At 39.7% G+C, this 19,911-nt stretch overlaps 1 protein-coding gene across 6 annotated transcripts in view; it reads right to left on the minus strand.

The window, feature by feature from the left end:
• fubp3 (far upstream element (FUSE) binding protein 3) overlaps positions 1 to 19,911 on the minus strand; it is a 97,087-nt gene that overhangs the window by 45,836 nt on the left and 31,340 nt on the right. For all 6 annotated transcript variants that reach the window (XM_063073555.1, XM_063073553.1, XM_063073551.1 and 3 more), the window contains 7 exons: positions 15,731 to 15,836; positions 10,080 to 10,110; positions 9,168 to 9,217; positions 4,342 to 4,413; positions 3,084 to 3,141; positions 1,638 to 1,803; positions 14 to 112 (listed from right to left, as the gene is read on the minus strand). In XM_063073555.1, coding sequence (XP_062929625.1) covers positions 14 to 112; positions 1,638 to 1,803; positions 3,084 to 3,141; positions 4,342 to 4,413; positions 9,168 to 9,217; positions 10,080 to 10,110; positions 15,731 to 15,836 — 582 coding nt within the window. The remainder of the gene's footprint in view (positions 1 to 13; positions 113 to 1,637; positions 1,804 to 3,083; positions 3,142 to 4,341; positions 4,414 to 9,167; positions 9,218 to 10,079; positions 10,111 to 15,730; positions 15,837 to 19,911) is intronic.

Consider the following 19,911-nt stretch of genomic DNA (forward strand, 5'->3'; position numbering starts at 1 on the left):
TAGTTGAACTCACTTGAACTTTGTATGGATCTCCTGTAATCCTCAGTGGTTTATCTGCACCTGTGGGAAGTGGTCCATCCTGAATCATGATCATTTTTACACCTGTTCTCTCCTGTAAAAAAAAACAAAGATCACACTTCCACATGTAGACAAAACACTCCCAATGGTTTTAATGTCTAAACTTACATACTTTTCTTGTCACTGAAACACTGATGACTTTCTACATTTTTGGTTAGGATGTGAAGAATTCAAGAAACAAACAATTTTAAAGAAATTATCAGACTCAGAATTATAAAAATAAGGGTGGTCACTTATATTTGCCATAGTAGGAGATACAATTGGCGAGAGATCAATAATTAGCAAATTTCATAGAAGGTTAGTGCTGGATAGTGAAGGTTGGCATGTGAATGTCAATGAACCACATCCCAGCAACAAAAGAATTCAGTCCAATACACCAAACAACAATGCACTTGGTTCACATTAGGAAACTTTTAGAAAAATATACGTTAGATCATGTTTTGCATGTTTTTTTTACAATAGCTGATGTTATGGACAGCTTCCAATCGAGAAAAGTTCAATTCATACCATAAGACAAAGGAATAAAATTGGGTCTTTAGGCCCCCTGAGCCTGCTCTGCCATTCCACCATGGCTGATTTATTATCTCTCTTGACCCATTCTCCTGCCTTCTCCCCATAACCTTTGATGCCCTTATTAATCAAGAAGCTTCTAACCTTCACTTTAAATACTTGTGCTCAAGGAAATACTTGAAACTAAGACTGGAACCAGGTACAGTGTGCTGCTCAATATAATTAGATATTCAGATTAAAAGTGAAAAGGAGATGATTTGTTTCTTGATTTGGATTTGGCTGTGAAGTAGGAACACTGCACCACTGGACACTCATCCAGACCACCCCAGTTCATTCTTCACTACTCAGTATAGGACACTGCAACCCAAGTCTTAATTGATGACACAAGTCTCTCTGAAAGGTCACCCAAAGTGCCAAAGATATCTTTGAATGAACCAGAAACCATAGCCCATCTCAACATACTTTTCCCCCTGAAATTTCTAAATGCCACAATCCTTATTTGTACCCAGAAACTCCAAATGTAGAAAATATTGAAATGTTATCATTGCTCTGACTTAATATATTCCACTTTTAATCCTTTATGAAAGTATGACAAAAAATGACGGTGTAATTAAAATGAAAAACTAATTGAATGCAAGTGACTCTGAAGTACTTTTAATATCTGCAACAGTGTAGACTGGATGGCATAACTGAATTTTGAATGACTCAATGTTACCTTTGCCAAACTGCTATGATTGCTTATTAGGGAAACGGAATTTATTTTTAATTTCTACCAGCCTAACAGAATATAGTTAAACTATATTAAAATAAAATTTGAATTTTGATAAATGTTATTCAGAAGTTTGGTCACAATGCACAATTAACTTTATCTATACTGCACAAATGAATTCAGGTCAACACAACATTGCGTCCCCTGTGCTTCATGTCCAGATAAAGAGAATATGTCTAGCAACTCAGTAGGAATCCCATAGGATTCTTAAACTGCGAGGCGATATTTTGTTGTAATTGAAGATGTAATGACTCCACAATATTCTCAAGAGTTTTCTTACCTGCAGCTGCTTAATTGTTTCTCCTCCTTTCCCTATGACTAGACCCACTTTGCTAGCTGGAATTTGTATTTCTTGTATAGCACTGTTGGAACCATCAATGTCATTGTGAAAGCCAGGTCCATTCCGACATCGATCCACAATCTGTCCTAAGAGCCTTTTCGCTTCTCTGATTAATAAAACAATAGTTATTGGCCAGTCATGATAGTATATAGATATAACATTTAAAATATTTCACAAAGATTGAATTAAATTACTTTAAACACAATTTGAAGGAAATGTCAAAAATAGACTGATCTAACTCTTGCTGTAATTGTTCAGTTTTGCTGTTACCTAGTTTAATACCATTGAGAAAATAAGTCTTCACGGGATTGTTAGAAAGGCGATTCTAACAAAATCCAATTCACTTCAGGCAGGTACTTGTGAACTCCATTTCAATCTCATTGGGATGGATTTTTAAACATAAGAGGGTTCTACTTTGATTATGCACAGGACAAATGCACAGTTTGATTCTCAGTTTCACTTCTAATTATGTCCCGGTGCTGCCTTACATTTTGAAATGCTATGGTGAAAGAAAAATAAACACAAACCACTTAGCTACACATCTCTACACAACAATTAAATCTGTATTCGATGTCATCAGGGAATCTGAAATGGAGAACGTTTCTCAGAAACGAGAGTGAAAGATTCCAAGTCACTGGGAAATATGCAGCTGCTTTCCTACTTTTGTGTGCTAGAAATCACACATACGAGTGTGGATTAAAATTCCAACACAAGCATCATGCAATGTTGTTTTTAACCACAGACTAGAAGGTTTCCTACAAAATTAATGTCTTCTTCAAACAACTGTATAGATCCTATTGCTCTTATGTTATGGTTATTAGCAACATGTAACTACTCCATTGAACATTTGCCTGTCTTGTAGTTTTAGCCTACAAAGGAGGTCGACTGAGCTCTCCCAGGAATTGGAAACTTACAACGCATGACTTTGCAGTACCACTGTTCACCAACTCTAATTCTGTTTATATTTGGTTAATCATTGTTCAAACAAAATAGCAATGTGCTTTTGCTTGCAAGAGAGCAGATAAATGTTCTAATCCAACAAAAATAAATACTTCTCTAGTTTAAAGAGAAATTCACAGTATCCTGGCTGTTCTACATACAGCTCATCCTGGCATCATTAAGATCTATGTTCGTAAAGTGGATTTTGGCCAATATAATTGGTGACTTTCGTATTTTTTTAATAAGTAAGGTAGCACCCACAGAAGGCCACCGATTTCAGGTACCATGGTGAGGAGCCAAAACAGATGTACATGATTAATTTTAGGACTCTTGTATTTTTGAGAAAGGATGGATAGAAAGAGGGGCATATGCATGAAACTACAAATTAAATACTAGTTAATTATGCCAAACAGTCAGGTGAAGAGAAGACAAAAAAAAAAGACTTACTCAATGTTCTCTGGGGAGCCTGTTAACGTGCAGGACCTCTCTGGAAGACCTCCACTATCTTGACAGGTGCAAAACAAAAAGTCAACCCAAAAGAAATTAGGGTGCCTATTACCATAGAATTACTGCAGATCTGCTCAAGATAATTTTTTTGTGAAAAACGACAAACATGTGAAAGACGTGACTTATATTTTTTTTAAATCAGAAAATGAAGTGCTGCATCAAAGATAGCGGAATTATCAAAGCTTTCTGTCTAAGGGGCAAAGTATGGACACGGGCATAAGACTGACTAACAACAGGAAAACGAAGGCATAAATTGGGTTTTTTCTATTCAGCACAACAAGGTGCTAGGATCTCTGTTTTACAACCGATACAAATGACTTTAAGGTTAAGTAGGGGAGTCATTTGTGAAGAGGACTCAAGGCTACAAAGGGGTACTAAATGGGCAAAGATCTGGCAAATAAAATACAGAGAAATGCAGAACTGTCCATTTTGGCAGAAGTTAAAAAACACATTTTAAATAAGATTGCACAATTCTGAGATGTAAAGGGATCTAGTACATTAATCATAACAGCTAGTACACAAGCACAGCAAGTTAGCATTTGTTTCTAGAGGAAATGAAAAAGGAAGGTTAATCTTACTTTAAATTGGGCAATGGCAAACCCAAGTCTGGAGTACCTGTACTCATCTGCTTATTTAAGGACAGATGTTAATGCGTTGGACTACCTGGAATGGAAGGTCTGGCTTGAGGAAAGGATGGACAGACTAAAAGAACAGTGATTGGTGCAAAAAAGGGGCTCGATGTTCACCTCACACTCTCTACCAAAAAGCCTGCTATTCAACTTTGATTGGTCTTGCATCAACTGAAGTTTAAGACAATGACAACTTGGCTGAAATACTAGTTCCTGAAAGGTCTTGATTGGGTGAAAACATAGGATATTTCTTAATGTCAGTGTTTTAAATAAGGGTTCTCCCATTTGTGACTAATGTGAGGTGCTTTTTCTTCCCCACACTTAGAAAAGATTAAAGATCGATACTCTACGGAGCTCTCTTCCTTAAGGGTGGTTGAGGTAGTTTTTCCAGTATATTCAAAGTGGTTCAGCAGAAGGCAAAAGGTTACCAATGGTTAGGCAGGAATGTGAAGTTGAGGTTGCAAACAAACCAGCCATGATCTTTGAGTAACAGAACAGGCTTTAGAAGCTGAATAGGCTATTCTTGGTTCTAATGTGTACATTTGTAATCTAAAGAGCATAGTGCTTACCAGGTGCAATCTGTATTTTGCAGCCAGATTCCATCTGTATTCGTGATATCTGTTCTCCTCCCCTGCCAATTACTACACAGAACAAAAGCAGTAAGTCAATAGGATGCCCAGAACATTAAAGCTAACTTAGAAAACTGCTGCTGTTGTCTATGTAGATACTCTTTTTTGCAGAGTTCAGGAACAAAAGCCTTCCTTTAATAACAGCTGGTGATGGCAGGCTTCATTAGAACATAGAACATTACAACACAGTACATACAGGCCCCTCAGCCCATGATGTTGTGCCAACCTTTTAACCAACTCAGGTCAACCTAATCCTTCCTTCCTTCCCACTTCATTTTTCTATCATACACGTGCCTATCTATGAGTTTCTTAAAAGCCCCTAATGTATATGTCTCTACCACCACCCCCGACAGGGCGCCTCACACACCCACCACTGGATTAAAAAAACACTGAGCTCTGACATTCCCCTTATACTTTCTTCAAATGGCAAGTTAAAGATAGTTGATTAATAAAGTTTATGACCACACAAATTCATTAGTTAAGACGAGTGAGGGAGTCATCTACTGCAGTTGGGACTAAATCCAAGATGGGTTATTCTCTGAACGTTCTTTCTTGATGTTTTATTTTTGACATTAGCAGGCCCAAATAACATTAAAATTTATGTCAATTTGCCTTGATATTAACTGCATCTATCAAAGGCAATTGCAGCAAAACATTCTAAGCCAATATCCACTAAATAATACTCCTCCAAACCAGATACTAAATGTAATCAGACACAAGCACAAAGCTTTATACAATTCTCAGCTCCAGATTATGCAAGCAAAATGGATAGTCAAGGAAACTAAGCAACACACACAAAATGTTGGAGGAACTCAGCAGGCCAGGCAGCATCTATGGAAACAAGTACAGTCGACATTTTAGGCCGAAACTCTTCAGCAGTCATGTAAACCAAGTTGCCAAGTTGATGTTCCTCATTTGTCCCAACCACCCACCAATCCAATTAAAAGTTTCTCTTCACACAAATGGACCATCGTTATAATGCTTCTCAAAAATTGACACTGTAGTTATTAGATGTGCATGCTGGTGAAAGACCACTTTTGACTGGCCCCATGTTTCTAACGAGTAAGTACCAGCAACAACCATTGTAAATTAAGTAATCTTCTGGAGAAGAGACCAAGGTCCAACCATACAGTGCCTTGAGAAAAAATTCAGTCCCCAATCTGTTGTGCACACACAGTGGTGCTAGAAAGTTTGTGAAGCCTTCAGAATTTTTTTCTGTCTCTGCAAAAGTGTGACCTAAAATGTGGTCAGATCTTCACGCAGGTCCTAAAGAGAACCCAATTAAATAAGACAAAAACATTATACTTTTTCATTTATTTGTTGAGAAAAATAAACCAATATTACATGTATTTCAGTAACTGGTGTAACCCCCTTCTATAGCAATAACTTCACCCAAACATTTGTGGTAACTGTTGATCAGTCCCGTACATCAACTTGGAGGAATTTTAGGCCACTTCTCCTTACAAAACTGCTTCAACTCTGGGATGTTTGTGGGCTTCCTTGCATGAACTGCTTACTTCACATCCTTTCACAACTTTTCTATAGGATTAAGACTTTGCCATTCTAAAACGTGAAATTTTATCTGCTTTAACCATTCTATGGTAGACTGCCTGTGTGTTTAGGGTTGTTGTCTTGCTGCATGACTCACTTTCTCTCAAGCTTCAGTTCATGGAGTGATGCCCTGACATTTTCCAGCAGAACTTGCTAGGACAATTCAGAATTCATAGTTCCATCAATGATGAAAAACCATCCTGGTTCCAAGGCAGCAAAGCAGATCCAAACCATGACAATGCCATCACATTTCACAGGTGAGATGAGGTTCTTGTGCTGGAATGCAGTGTTTGCTTTTCACCAAACATATCGCTTCTCATTTAAGCCAAAAAGATTCTGTTTTGGACTCAATCATCCATAGAACATTCTTCCACTAGCCTTCTGGCTTAACCACGTGGTCTTTTGCAAACTTTACATGAACAGCAATGTTCTTCTTGGAGAGTAGTGGTTTTCTCCTTGCAATCCTCCCACGCACACCATTGTTATTCAGTGCTTGCCTGACAGTAGTCTCACGAACACTGACATCAGCAAAAGCAAGAGAGGCCTGTAGCTCCTTAGGTGTTACCGGGAATATTACACGCCTTGATCTTGGAGTGATTTTTGTTGGTCGACCTCTCCTGGGGAGAGTAACAGCGGTTTTTAATTTCTTCCATTTGTAGACTATCTGCCTGACTGTGGATGGGTGGAGCCCAAACTTTTTTAGAAATGGTTTTGTATCCTTTTCCAGCCTGGCGAGCATCAACTTTTTTTCTGAGGCCCTCAGAAATCTCCTTTGATCAAGGCACGGCACATTTCCAAAACCTGTGTGTTGAAGGTCAAACTGTGATCATGAAGACCCAGGTTTATGTTCTTTAAATAGGGCAGGGCCTCCCACACTCACACCTGATTGTCATCTCATTGATTGAAGCACCTGATTATTTTCCCCTTTAAATAAACTATTAACCCTAGAAGTTCACATACTTTCCCCCCAACAAATACATGCAATATTAGATCATTTTTCTCAATAAAAAAAAGCAGTATAATTTTTGTGTTATTTGTTTAATTGGGATCTCTTTATTTAGTATTACGACTTGTGAGAAGATCTGATCACATTTTAGGTCATACATATGCAGAAACAAAAAATTCTAAAAGGCTCACAAACTTTCTATCACCACTGTAAATGAGAATTACATCCAGAGATTTTGATCAATTTAATTGAGAAATTCTATTTGTGAAGCACATTCTTTTTTCAAAATAGAGGCTAAAAAAAAAACAGGGAAAACTGAAAAGCAATGAAAACTAAACATTTAGAAACTGACATGAGAAAACCTGCAGATGCTGGAAATCCAAGCAAACATGCAAACTGCTGGAGGAACTCAGTGGGGCGGGCAGCATCTGCGGAAAAGAGTAAACAGTCGACATTTCGAGCCAAGGCCCTTCATAGGATTCAGTCCGTTAAGTTGACAGTTTACTCTTTTCCATGGATGCTGCCTGGCCTGCTGAGTTCCTCCAGCATTTTGTGTGTTGTGTTAATTCAAAAACGGAAATGACAGTTCAAAAGTATTTATCCTCCTTTGCTCAGTACTAGTTAACTACCTCCCACAGCCATTAGTCATTTTGGATAAGTCCCTATTAGCTTTGAACAACGTGATGAAGCAAAATTTGCGCAGTACCCCAAGCAAAAATTGCTCAATCTGTGCCAGAGGGAACGGCAGAGATGTTGAGGGCTTGCCAGACATGTTCCTTCAGGTTAAGGTCAGGTCTCTGATGGGGCCACTCAAGGACATCAATTTTCTTCATTTGAAGCCACTCCATGGTTGCCCTGGCAGTGCACTTTGGGCTGATGTCCTGCTGAAAGATGAACTTGCTCCCCAGTTTCAGCTTTCTAGCAGAGTCTTGCAGGTTCTTATCTAGGATCTTTCTGTATTTAGCAGCATTCCCATCAATCCTGACCAGATTTCCAGTCCCTGCTGCTGAAAAGCATCCCCATAGCATGATGCTACCTCTACCAGAAGGGCTACACACGTATTGCTTAGTGTTGAGACCAAAAAGTTACACTTTAGTCTCACACAACCACAAAACCTTTTAGCACATCTTTGCAGCATCTTCTAACAGATGCTTTTGCAAAGTCGTTATGGGCAAGGAATATGTTTTATACAAGGTAGGGTTTTTCCTTCCCATTCCCTTGTTGTGCAAGACCTTAGATTATGGAGCCGTGAACTTCATCTCCAGTTGCAGCCACTAAATTCTGCATCTTACTCAAGTGACTGTTGCCATCACAGTAGCCTCTTTTACAAGTGTCATTCTTCAGCAACTAAGTTCGAGGGGCGGCCAGACCTTAACAGTGTGGCTGTGGTTTCATATTTTTTTCCACTTTTTCCAAGATGGACTGCACGGAGCTCCAAGGTATGTTCAGTGCCTTTGAGATGGTCTTGTACCCTTCCCCAGATTTGTGCTTCTCTATCATTTCCCTGACTTGTCTTGAATAATCTTGTCTTCATTTTTGTTTGGTCTGTTGAAAGGCTTCTATACTTTTTGACCTTACAGAGAGAGAAGGTACTTATTCTTATGAATTCATTGAAAACAGGCGATCTTTCAGTTTTCTACATCAAGTTGGACGAGTTGTAAGATAATATACAGTACTGCACCTGAGAAAAGTTAGCGTGGTAGTTATGTAGGGGATGAATACTATTTCAGCTTCATAATTTTGGTTTTTAATTTTCATGTTTTGGATTTTTTTTTGATTTGACATGATGCACAATGTTTTGTAGATTAGCTCAAAAATCCTACTTCAATACATTTCAGATTTAGAAAATGAGACAGTAAATAGGTGTGGTGCTGAATACTTTTTCAAGGCACTGTATAACCTGGGAAGAATCCGTCTGGAATTTGACATAGTTAAATCATGATAGTGCTGTCATGGTGCAACAATATTTTTTCTAAAGAACAAATCAATGGACTTCAGGTTTCTAATTTCACTCAATTAATTACTGATAACTAGCCTCTATCAATTTGTATTGATAACTGAATAATCCTTTTTAAAAGATGCTTATAACTTCCAACTGCACAGGGACTAAGTTTCAAAAACAAAGACGGAGAACAAGCTAGAAAGGTGGGATTCTTTGCATAATTAATGCTTCACACAAAAAGTCTATTACACTTATTTTAAAATACAATTTACTGCATTTAACTTATTACAACTTAAAACACTTACAGTCCTAAAGTTTCATACTTACTGAATCCAACCATTTTATCAGGCACTTTATATTCTTCTGACATTATAGTCCTGAAAGGAAAATTTGACAACATGGAGTTTACAAAAGACAGATTTGAATATTCTTGTTTACGTGTACATTGTTACACTGACATAACTACAGGTATGTTGAGGATATTTCAATAGGTCAATCATAAGGAAACCAACTGCCTAAATTGACGACTACTTATATTAAAAAGTTTGAAGACAGCAATATTGTTTCAACCAACACCAAAGTTAGCTCTGGCAGTCACGGTGTTGGTAATTTTGGTAGAAAAATATCCACTCCTATAAGCAACCAGATGGTCTTCTGGTCAGCTGAAAAGTGAGTTGAGCTACAGGAAAATGTCCTTAGCTCTGTATGCCGTATTAAGAATCTTCAGGATTCTAATAGAATTGCATTCACTACAAAACAAGTCACCAAAATTATATTCCATTTTGGCTATGATTAGGGGAAGATAGGTAAACTGACAAGTGCAAACCATGGTGTAAATAGGCGCTCAATCCATTCAATTCAAAAACTGTGAGCAAATATCTAGCAATCAAAGACCACATCAAGCAGGAACAATGACTAAATCTTCACTATCCAGTAATAGCATTAACATTTATCAGTAGCCACATGCAAACTAGTACAAATTTTAAAAGCAGTACAAAGCACAAGTCAATACAAAAAAATCATAACCGCAAGGTGTTTTAATACAATGGTAAACATATAACGTGTATCTCCATGTTAATTATGCATGCAGTATTGCCACTGCACTGACTCTGCAGTTCCACTTTCTACTAGGATTGTATACAATAAAAGTAAAACACCAAAAAGGTAAATTTGTTAGCATCCTAAAGCTTTATAGACAGAAAAGCCAGCTACATAATAATTACAACAAACTGTGCTTACCTTTGATGCACCATTCCAAGCTGGTTCACTACTGGAAGTAAAAGGAGAATTCAAGTTAGAAAGCACAGGTAATTGTCATTTAATCACATGCATGTTAACACACAAAATTAGTACAAAGTAATGCAAGAATGAACCTCCATGAAAATGAGACCATCCACAAGATAATTGCTTTATTACTGGAAGTTGCAAGCTGAGACAGTTCAATGGTAACTATGGTGGGAGCTTACCAAGAACAGAAATCAAGGACCATTACGTGACTGGCAGCATTTTTAAATACACAGGTTAATACAGGTTGACCTTCACTAATCCGACTACCTGTAATCCAGTTCCTTCGATAATCCGGCACTGATTATGCTTAATGTGATCCTTCTGTAATTTGGCATTTTCACTAATCCAGCATTCCTCAGGTCCCAATGGTGCCAGATTAGTGAAGGTCGACCTGTAATAGGTTCCTTGAATTCTGTTATATAGGTTAAAGATTCACTTGAAATACAGGAAGTATGTTTCAGAAGTTTGCGGATGATTTGCAACCACTTCCTAATGCAACAATGTATTTTAACTTCATACAAATCAGAAATATAGTCACCACTAACCACTTTTTGCTCACCACACAGCAAAAAAAAAACTGTCAATTCAGCCAAATACAAGGCTTTGAAATCTTGAGTTACTTGGGTTCAAAATGCCTTATTTCCACTCTAGGACTGCAGGGCTGAGGGGGCTGTTTGGTTTCTGTAGACTCTACCACAGGTGGGGCAGATGATAGGATGGGAGAAAGCATAGATTAGCAGGGATTCCCAACTTTTTTTTTAATGCCGTGGCCCCCTCCCATTAACTGAGAGGTCCACTGACCCCTGGTTGGGAACTCCTGATTTAGTGTTGTGAATTATTTTCCTTATATCTGCATGGCCTTTCCATACTCTCGCCACTGAGAAGTTTGGCGCTTTCCGGGATATGAACCATCCCCTCTTAAAAGGAGGCTCTGAAATGTTTTCTGAGATTTTCTTGCTGTGATGAAGCTCAAAATAAAGCTAATTTCCGAAGATAGTCAGGTAGATTGTCCAAGCTCATTGCTAAGCATGCTGGCCTGTGTGAGAACACTGACCTCAGCTCCCTTATCCTATGAATAGATTCAGGATATTTTGTAGATAACACATGCATCTGCAGAGCTTTGAGGTCCAGCATCCATGGCTTCTAAGTATACTAGGTGGGAATCAGTATTGTTTGGGTAATGAGCTTCATACTGTACTTGAGGTCTTTGGACGCTCCCTGAAAGTCTGTGCTGCTGCAATGGAGGCAGTGGAAGGCTTCACTATTGATGTAGTTCTTCATTGAGAAATAGTTTCCAGGATATGAAAAGTTATCTACGTTTTCCAGTTTTATCGTGGATCTTAATTGTCAGGGGGTTACTGTTATGTAGCAGGAACAGGTTGATAGAGCACATTTGTCTCCAGATGCCCAGCTTAAGGCCATCTTCTTGGGCACTTCTATTTATTCATCAACCACGAATTAGATATTCAAATAAGCGTACATCTATGTGAAGTAAATTGAGGAGTGGTATGGGAGTGGAAATGAAGGCTCGAGTTCTTGATTCATCTAAAGATCAATTCTAGTCCAAAAGAAAGCTCAAGAGTACAAGATTTTGTACTGCAGCAAGTGATCTGAATAGAGAACTGATGTGATCAGGTAGCCCTGTACCAAATGTAGATTGTTAACCAATTTCTGAGAACAGTCAATTTTGAGGATTCTTAAGTATCCTTTGTCACACTCGAATACTTTTGTAAGTTCAGTACAAAAAAAAGCAAGGCCATGTACTGCTTTTTACACTTTTCTTGGACTTACTGTTCACTGAAGGTCATGTTCATTGTAATTCTTAGACTGAATCACACTGTAATTCTAGGAAGTGCTCTTCATATACTGTGAGGAGCTAGCTAAGGAGGATGCTCATCATGACCTTCTTTATCATAGGGGAAGATTCAGCAGTGATCAATTCAATTGAACTTTTTTTTAAGGTGGTCATAATATTTAAGCATCAGTTGCCATTAAACCTCAAGATCGCATTAGATCATTTCCATTTTGTTGACATATTTGAAGATACCGCAATATCAGAAGTGAATTCTGCTGAGGCTGCATTCGCAGACGCAATAGCTCCATAAATAAAATCAACTGTTGCTATCCTATACTCAACTGGGGGGGGGGGGGGAGACTACAACTCAATGAAAACTAGGTAAACATCCATTTATGATAAATAGCTTAGTAACAACTACAATCCATCTGCTTCCATTCATGAATCTAATCATGCAGTTATATTTACTATAAAGTGTCACAAAAGCACACACAGATTCTATTTTCTTCTTTCCGCCCTAGTATTGATTGATTTATTAGTGGCAAATCAAGAAAGAGGCAATTTACTAATCAGGTAGACATCATTAAAAATTATGGTACAAGCTTGAAAATCAGATGGAAAAAGCTCCATCCACATACACCAAACCATGCTATGCTTAAGTATTACATATAAATCAATGTTTCCACTAAAAACATCAGCAAAACAGCTAGATGAAATAGAAAGCATGGTTATTAAGCATTAATCCAACTGTGTACCTGTAAATAAGGCTCCAAGAATTTTTAAAAAGCAGTACAAGGTTGAAAATATAAAGTAATTTATCTTAAACGAAATAAGGTGAAGGATAAAATCCCACTGTGCAGACATTTTCAATAATGAATTCAGCATTAACTTGAGGAAAGCTGTTAATATAGGGAAATAATGAACCAAGTCAGTGGAGAACATAATCGAGATCAATGGGGTTAACACAGCATCAACCCCAAGATCCAGCCCAACTCCAAACTACTAAGATTTGCCACTGAAGTCTGGCTGAGTCTAAGAAACCTTAACAGAGATCTTCAAAATTTGGAAGCTGTTGGGCTGATTATCTTCAAATATGACCAGGAACATCTTCCTTTCCTGTGGCCATGAGGTATGCCATCCTTGATAAAGCGATCTGTTGCGGAGTTTTGAGTCATGGCCATTATAAAAGCTTCCCCTTTTTTTAAATATTCCAGTTGACTGAACAGTTTCCAGCACAGGATGCATTTTGACTGAATCATTAGGATTTCAGTGTTGACATAGATAATCGTAGGTGACACTGACCATTCTAAAATAAGGTGAGTATGTTGCACTTTATGCAATGTGCTCTCTCCTTGATCTTCAAAGATATTGGTTAGAAAGGTGTCGCAGTTGCAATGCTATGGCGTGGTGCAAACAATTACTTCCTGTTTTAGAGCTGATTTTCTGTGAACATTGTGTGTGAGAGATTTATCTTCCATTTCATTGGAATAATAGCTTCATTGTGATAACTGTTTGAATATCCATGGACAAACTAGGATTGGTGCACCAGCATGAATTGGCCTGGTGGGGCAAATCATTTTTCCATCATAAAAGCCTCTGCCAGGTACTAAAGGGAGATTCAAGCAACACACATAAAAGTTGCTGGTGAACACAGCAGGCCAGGTAGCATCTCTAGGAAGAGGTACAGTCGACGTTTCAGGCCGAGACCCTTCGTCAGGACTAACTGAAGGAAGAATGAGTAAGGGATTTGAAAGTTGGAGGGGGAGAGGGAGATCCAAAACGATAGGAGAAGACAGGAGGGGGAGGGATGGAGCCAAGAGCTGGACAGGTGATAGGCAAAAGGGATAAGAGAGGATCATGGGACAGGAGGTCCAGGAAGAAAGACGGGGGGGGGAGAACCCAGAGGATGGGCAAAAGGTACATTCAGAGGGACAGAGGGAGAAAAAGGAGAGTGAGAGAAAGAATGTGTGTATAAAAATAAGTAACAAATGGGGTACGAGGGGGAGGTGGGGCATTAGCGGAAGTTAGAGAAATCGATGTTCATGCCATCAGGTTGGAGGCTACCCAGACGGAATATAAGGTGTTGTTCCTCCAACCTGAGTGTGGCTTCATCTTTACAGTAGAGGAGGCCGTGGATAGACATGTCAGAATGGGAATGGGATGTGGAATTAAAATGTGTGGCCACTGGGAGATCCTGCTTTCTCTGGCGGACAGAGCGTAGATGTTCAGCAAAGCGGTCTCTCAGTCTGCGTCGGGTCTCGCCAATATATAAAAGGCCACATCGGGAGCACCAGACGCAGTATATCACCCCAGTCGACTCACAGGTGAAGTGTTGTCTCACCTGGAAGGACTGTTTGGGGCCCTGAATGGTGGTAAGGGAGGAAGTGTAAGGGCATGTGTAGCACTTGTTCCGCTTACACGGATAAGTGCCAGGAGGGAGATCAGAGGGGAGGGATGGGGGGGACGAATGGACAAGGGAGTTGCGTAGGGAGTGATCCCTGCGGAATGCAGTGGGGGGGGGGGAAGGGAAAGATGTGCTTAGTGGTGGGATCCCGTTGGAGGTGGCGGAAGTTACGGAGAATAATATGTTGGACCCGGAGGCTGGTGGGGTGGTAGGTGAGGACCAGGGGAACCCTATTCCTAGTGGGGTGGTGGGAGGATGGAGTGAGAGCAGATGTATGTGAAATGGGGGACATGCGTTTAAGAGTAGAGTTGATAGTGGAGGAAGGGAAGCCCCTTTCTTTAAAAAAGGAAGACCTCTCCCTCGTCCTAGAATGAAAGGCCTCATCCTGAGAGCAGATGCGGCGGAGACGGAGGAATTGTGAGAGGGGGATGGTGTTTTTGCAAGAGACAGGGTGAGAAGAGGAATAGTCCAGATAGCTGTGAGTCAGTAGGCTTATAGTAGACATCAGTGGATAAGCTGTCTCCAGAGACAGAGACAGAAAGATCTAGAAAGGGGAGGGAGGTGTTGGAAATGGACCAGGTAAACTTGAGGACAGGGTGAAAGTTGGAGGCAAAGTTAATAAAGTCAACGAGCTCTGAATGCGTGCAGGAAGCAGCGCCAATGCAGTCGTCGATGTAGCAAAGGAAAAGTGGGGGACAGATACCAGAATAGGCACGGAACATAGATTGTTCCACAAAGCCAACAAAAAGGCAGACATAGCTAGGACCCATACGGGTGCCCATAGCTGCACCTTTAGTTTGGAGGAAGTGGGAGGAGCCAAAGGAGAAATTATTAAGAGTAAGGACTAATTCCGCTAGACGGAGCAGAGTGGTGGTAGAGGGGAACTGATTAGGTCTGGAATCCAAAAAGAAGCGTAGAGCCACAATAAATTAACAACATATATTTCAAAAGACTGACATTCTGGCTCAAAAGCAGCTACGGTGACCAAGTTGTGACATCCATAATATACACTGAGCAGATTGCAGAAACGTCTTTGTAGATCTGTCATCAGTCTGCAGCAAAGGCTGGAGATGGTCACCAAAACAGCACAACATGGAACACAATGACATGTCATTTGGTCCGTCAACCTGAAGATTTCAAAGCAATATACACCACCACGTGATGCTTTAACTTAACCATCTTAAATATCCATAGGTGCTGTACTACAACTGCATCATATAGGTCTTTATCCCAGACCAATATATTAAAGCATTAACATGATGTCTTATGCTCTATTTCTGGTGAGATTTTCATCTGTTAAATATTATGTAAATACAGTCAGAACAAGAGACCTCCAAAATCAAAAAGACTATGTCAAGCAACAAGAAATGAGTGCTGTCAGGTTTGATCAACACACTTGCTTACCCCCATCGTCCAGTGTCCGTTTCTGAGTCCCATACCCATAGACGGCAGGATCTACCACAGGAGTAGAATTGTTCAGATGTGACCCAGCATCTATTTTTGCAGCAATCTTCAAGTGGGGGGGGCGGGGGAGAGAGAAAGAGGTGGGGAAAAATAAACAGATGCATGTTAGCATTTAAAATCAAGTGCAAATTTCCATGCTTTCTTCATACTGCCAGGTAACATTAATATTAGATTATATTAATAGAATCTTCAAGATCTATTAAAGATATTTATTCTGAAAAATACACAACTGATTGAACAGAACAAATTTGTAATAACAAGGAATTACATGGTGCTCACAATGGAAGATGCACGCAAGTAGTGCAGGTAGAACTAGAGAAGTTATTCAAGATGGAGTGCATGAAGCAAGGCAGAGGTGCCGGAGCAGAGGACTCTCCAGTGTGGGGACAGAAAACAGCCTTTGCTATCAACGGAAAATACAGAGGGAAGAGGAATATAGGTATTCAGATTACATTAATTAGTTTTAAAATTAGGGAATAGGGCAGTTAATTGAAGATGTGAAAAATTTTAGATAAGAATGTTTAAGTTGGTGTGATAATGTCATAGACCAGTGTCAAATGATGGTGCATCACTGCCCAACACACTTTTCAACATTTCTCACGTCAGCACTGCACCTCACCTTCAACAAGGACCCTGCCAAAAGGGAATTCATCTTTAAAACCAATTGAGAAATAGTTTAACCTACATCACCTTCACGCCAGAAGCTAGCACGTCAAGCTGTATTGTGCATTTGATGTGTGTGCCCGCGCACAGAGGCCGATCTCCAAATTCAACATCAACTGAAACTTGACAGGATGGGCCTTCTACATGACATCCACAAAAGACAGACCCCGGGCCAAACTGACCCCACCATAAAACACCCACTAACAATAAAGACACCGAATGAGATCTTGATTAATATGGATCACCTTCCACATCTCAGCAGACTTGCCATCACCTTTAGTATAACACAACTCTCCTTTTCTTCAAACTGACAAAATGTTGTCAGAAGATCAAGACCTCAAATCCAGCACAAAATGAGCAGTTATTCCTGTCCTCTAGGATTCCAAGATTTGATTTCCTATAGAAAGTACTTTAAGCACTGGATAGATACCACCAGCATTGTCACAGCAAAATCCTTCAAATCCATTAGAAAGTGAACCACATCAAGTTCCTCTCCAGGGAAACACTCCCAGCATTGAGTTCCTAATTACACTTTGGTTATATTAGGCAGACCATACTGTTCCCTTGAGCCAGAAAATGGCAATGCAATTTCAGGTTCTGTCACAGGGAGAGATTACCAGGTGGTAGAAGAAAATATTCAAGGGTCTTTTCAAAGTATCTTCAGGGGGAAAAAGATCTTCAGCATCCTCAGTGATTTCTGGGACTCTCCAGTCCATGCCCGCTCAGTGAAGCAGCTGTATTCCCAATGGCACAAGGCTCTGAGTCTTCATACACAGAAACTCTCAGTAATTGGCAGGAACAAACCATCCATCTGCTGGTCCTATCAAATACCTGTCACATCTATGGTAGGAACTGTGGATTCTATATTGACCTCGTTAGCCATCACTTAACCATTTCATTTGCAAACAGGTTTCAAACCTGTTTAATATAAAAACTCAAAACTGCTTATGCAGGTTAGCTTGTAAGCTTTTAGATATCATGGCAAAAAGACAATTTTAAGCAGAATTCCCAGAGCCACAATTCACTACTTTGACAATTAACAATTGAGGACCCATTGTTGTAGAAAGGTGGTGATCTAAGTAAATAATGGAGAGCAGGTGATACTGTCTTGTATCAACACATCAAGTCTGCAGAAACAAAACAGGAGCCTCACACTAACAAGTGCAGTCTGTAGCCCAAGACAAAGTTGAATAAAAATAGTATGCAATTTAAAACCTTCCAAGACTGAAGTGGGATAAGATCAATTTCATTCCATGACACAGAGATTACTATGAATAACTGATGTAAGGTAGACATAGGATTTCACAAAAATTAGTTTGAGATAAACCACATAAATTAAAACCTGATTTGATCACAAGAAAATACAAGCTGTGCTGCAATACAAGTACACTGAATTAGATTCTACAGACAGCAGTGAAGACAGATTTTAGGTGGATTTTACACAAGGGAACAATCCAAACCAAGTTTGTGAAAGGAATTTTTTTTTGCCATTGTGCTTGAAAACCTATTTGTATCTGGGTATATAATATCTGGAAAATATTAGTGACAGATAATGTTTCACACTCCTTGGGCCTTTTGCTTCCTTCCCGTATCTCCTAAAGTACTATTCTGTTGGCTGTGTCCACTTCCACTGAAATTAAACTGGATTACCTCCAGTCACAAACAGGAGAAAATCTGCAGATGCTGGAAATCCAAAACACACAATGCTGGCCAGCCAGCATCTACGGAAAAATTACAGTACAGTTGACATTCTCGGCTGAGACCTTTCTCACCTCCAGGATGTTTTGCTCATATGCAAGTCTTAAGCTGTTACTATTTTGGTGGGTGACATATTAAGAAAGTGGAGTCCACCACTGTCATAAGAATGCAAAGACTCTCCTTAGGAAATCACTAGCTCACGATCATGTGATCGATTTTTCCAGTCGGAACAACAAAAAGTACAGCACAGAAAAAGGTTATACCAACCACAATGCCAGTTTGACCTACAGCTCCTCCCCTGATCATGCAGGGAACTATTCATAACCCTAACAACTTACACGTCAGAAATGAGTGCCTACAGTTCTGCCATAGGTAAACCAATCCCACTGGTCTCCAAATGTTAACTTGTATGTATGGGCTGTATGCAAATTGGGAAGGACCTGAAATCCTGGCTGTCTGTTCACATGGCTGTCTAAATGCCTTTTAAACACTTGCTATTGTATCTGCTTCCACCACATCCCCTGATAACACGTTCTAGTCATCTTCCACTATACAAAAACAACTTGCTTCATAAATCTCTTTAAACTTTACACACCACATTCTAAAACTACACTGTCTAGTACTTGACATTTCCACCCAAGGAAAGATGCAATCTACCCTTTCTGTGCCTCCCAGTTTTATATACTTCTATCAGATCAGTCCACAACCTCTGACACATATCCAATTTTCTCTGACCTCTCCTGATAGAGAAACTTCCCTAATCCAGACAACATCATGGTGAACCACGTCTGTACCTTCTCCAAAGACTCCACATCCGCCCTGCAATCAGAAGGGCACCTAAAACTCCAGATGTGGCCTAACCAAATTTTATACAGCTACATCATGACTGGCTTTTATACTCAGCACCCTGGATCGACGAAGGCCAAGATACGGCACATGACCTCTTTAGCACCCTATCTGCTACATTGCCACTTTGAGGCATTCCCAGGATACTGCCATTTACTGTACACTTTCCTCTTAGATTTGACCTCACAAAGTGCAACACTATATACTTGTCCAGATCAACACCTATCTGTTGTTTCTTTATCCACGTTTTCAATTGCTGAAATACAAAATGTGGACAGAAAATTTGCTGACTCCTTTGTCAACTTTCCTTACTAACAATAACTCCACCAAATTTCATGATGCCTGCAAACTTATTAATCATTCCACCTATACCTTCATCCAAGTCGTTCCTCCTCTCCCACCCCCCGCCCCCAACATATCACAGCATCAATCCTTGGAGATCACTGACCTCCAGTCAGAACACCACCCCTTCTTGGAACACTGAACACGAGGCCCTTTGACTCATGTTCACCAAACTAATTTAATTGGTACTCAGATGGCCAATTACACTAATCTCCTTTACCTACAGATCCCCTCTGTCCTGCATATTCATGTGCCCAAGAGCCTATTAACTATTGGTTAGGTCCTACTGTATTTACCTCCATTAAATAAAACTTGTCCCAGGCATAAGACTTCTTCCCTGACTGAAGAGAATTCATAGTCCTGATGAAGGGTCAAGCCCAAAACATTGACTCTACTCCTTTCCATAGATGCTGCCTGACCTTCTGAGGTCCCCCAGCATGAGCAGTAGTTAGTGGTAAGCTTGACGTCTGGGAATCTTATAACTATCAGAAGCAAGAGACTAAGATGTTAATGAGGAGAGAGCTAGATCTCTGCAAATTATTAAAGTGGAAACTAATAACTTTTTGAAGGAT

Source organism: Mobula hypostoma, chromosome 21 (assembly GCF_963921235.1).
Source record: "Mobula hypostoma chromosome 21, sMobHyp1.1, whole genome shotgun sequence".
NCBI lineage: Eukaryota > Metazoa > Chordata > Chondrichthyes > Myliobatiformes > Myliobatidae > Mobula > Mobula hypostoma.